The following is a 1,658-nucleotide window of genomic DNA, read 5'->3' as shown; positions in this document are numbered from 1 at the left end:
GGTGCTTTTCTGACCGGAAGAGGCTTGTGGCCCTATGTAGGCCGGATTTCTCTCTCCCCAACCAGAGCAGGCTTCTGCATCAGTCTTTAAAGCTATTTCGAAGGCTGTGTCCCACTTCAACCCAATCCAGGCCAAGACGGTTCCCAAGAAGCCAAATTTGTCTCCAGGCTTCCATGTTCACATGCACACACACCTTTCATCTATGCACACATATACATGCACGCACCCATACACAAATAACATGTCATACATCATGTATGTATATGTACACAATTTTTATTCATCAATATTTCAGTAAGGGTAAAATAATTGAAGTACAAATATTCAGGCACATGAAAATTTCATATAAGACTTGTTAAATATTTAATCCTTAATGAGTAGAAAAAACTGGAAACTTTAAGCTCATTACTATTGTGAAACTATAGAAATTAAAGCTAGGAACCAGAGATAAAGCTACAATCAATTATTTATAATATTCTTGATCATTTAGAGTAAATTAAAATATATTTTTTAAAAAAATCTTTTAAAACTTACTAGCAGCAAGGATAATCTTTTGAGTAATATCGATATCAAGGAGATATTTATGATAAAGAGTAAAAGGGAGGAGCTAAGGGAAATCCTGTGGAAATATGAATTTATGTTGTACAATATGCTTAAGAACCATATACTTATTGGTAGCAGAATTCTCAAAAGAATGAATAAGTATAATACTACAAATTCTATTTAAATCATATGAAGAATCTTGCTTTGCTGCTTGAACTGTCAAACAGTTTAATAAAAATCTGTTTTTTTAGGGAAAAAAATTAATGGTGCTGCACCAGCATGGCGCCTTACAAACATCTGTACCTACAGATCCAGAGGATCCCATGAGCTCTTCTGACTTCTGTGGATACCAGGAATGCATACATGCATACATGCCAGTCTAAAACTGATAAATACAAATAAAATAAACAGAATGTTGTATAAATAAGAGGAAATTTATACTTTTTTAAAAATCTGGGGGCATAATTTTTGCATACTTTTTAGTATGATGATTATTCGCTTATCAGAACTGATTTGTACCAATGGAGTAATTGTGGGGTAGGCATTCATCACAAACTTCTGAACAGTCAGGATGACTGAGTCGTACATCCATAACAGGACTGAGGAGGATGAGATGATGAAGTCCACCCAGTACATGACCACAAAGAAAACCACCAGCAACAAGATGGTCTGGGTGGCCCTTTTCTCAGGGGAGGCTCTCAGATGGCTGATGCTATGAAGATGCTTGCATTGCCTCTGATGTCTGAACAAGATAATCACCATGTATGTGCTTGTAGTCAGCATGACTCCTACAAGAAACACATCTCTTAAAGTTGTCATGGTTAAAATCAGTCCCCTGATGATGTAGTTCATGGGGAAGAGTGAGCAGTATTTAGTCACCTTCAACTGGTTGGTCTCACTCACATTGGTATAAGCGCCAGTATAGATGATCCGGTTAATGCTGAATGACAAATTGAAAGACCAAAAATAGAAGAAAGAATAGATCATGTATTTTTTTAGTTTATGTTTAAATTTTGCCAACAAAGAGGTATTGGGACTGATCGTCACAGCCTGGAACACACTCAGGAGGCAGGTGATGCAGATAGAGAGGCCTCTCATCACTCTGTTTATGTAAG

The 1,658-nt window shown here is 36.7% G+C and overlaps 1 protein-coding gene across 1 annotated transcript; it reads right to left on the bottom strand.

The window, feature by feature from the left end:
* Positions 1 to 978: 978 nt before the first annotated feature.
* On the bottom strand, positions 979 to 1,653 carry LOC110287830 (vomeronasal type-1 receptor 90-like; the record flags this gene model as incomplete). Its single annotated transcript, XM_021154350.1, has 1 exon — positions 979 to 1,653. A coding segment is annotated over one exon (675 nt), but the record flags the coding sequence as incomplete, so codon positions are not given.
* Between the last annotated feature and the right edge of the window lie 5 nt (positions 1,654 to 1,658).

Source organism: Mus caroli, unplaced genomic scaffold (genome assembly GCF_900094665.2).
Source record: "Mus caroli unplaced genomic scaffold, CAROLI_EIJ_v1.1 scaffold_20534_1, whole genome shotgun sequence".
Lineage (NCBI taxonomy): Eukaryota > Metazoa > Chordata > Mammalia > Rodentia > Muridae > Mus > Mus caroli.
Note: the sequence above shows the minus strand (reverse complement) of the source record. Positions and strands in the feature narration are given on the sequence as shown.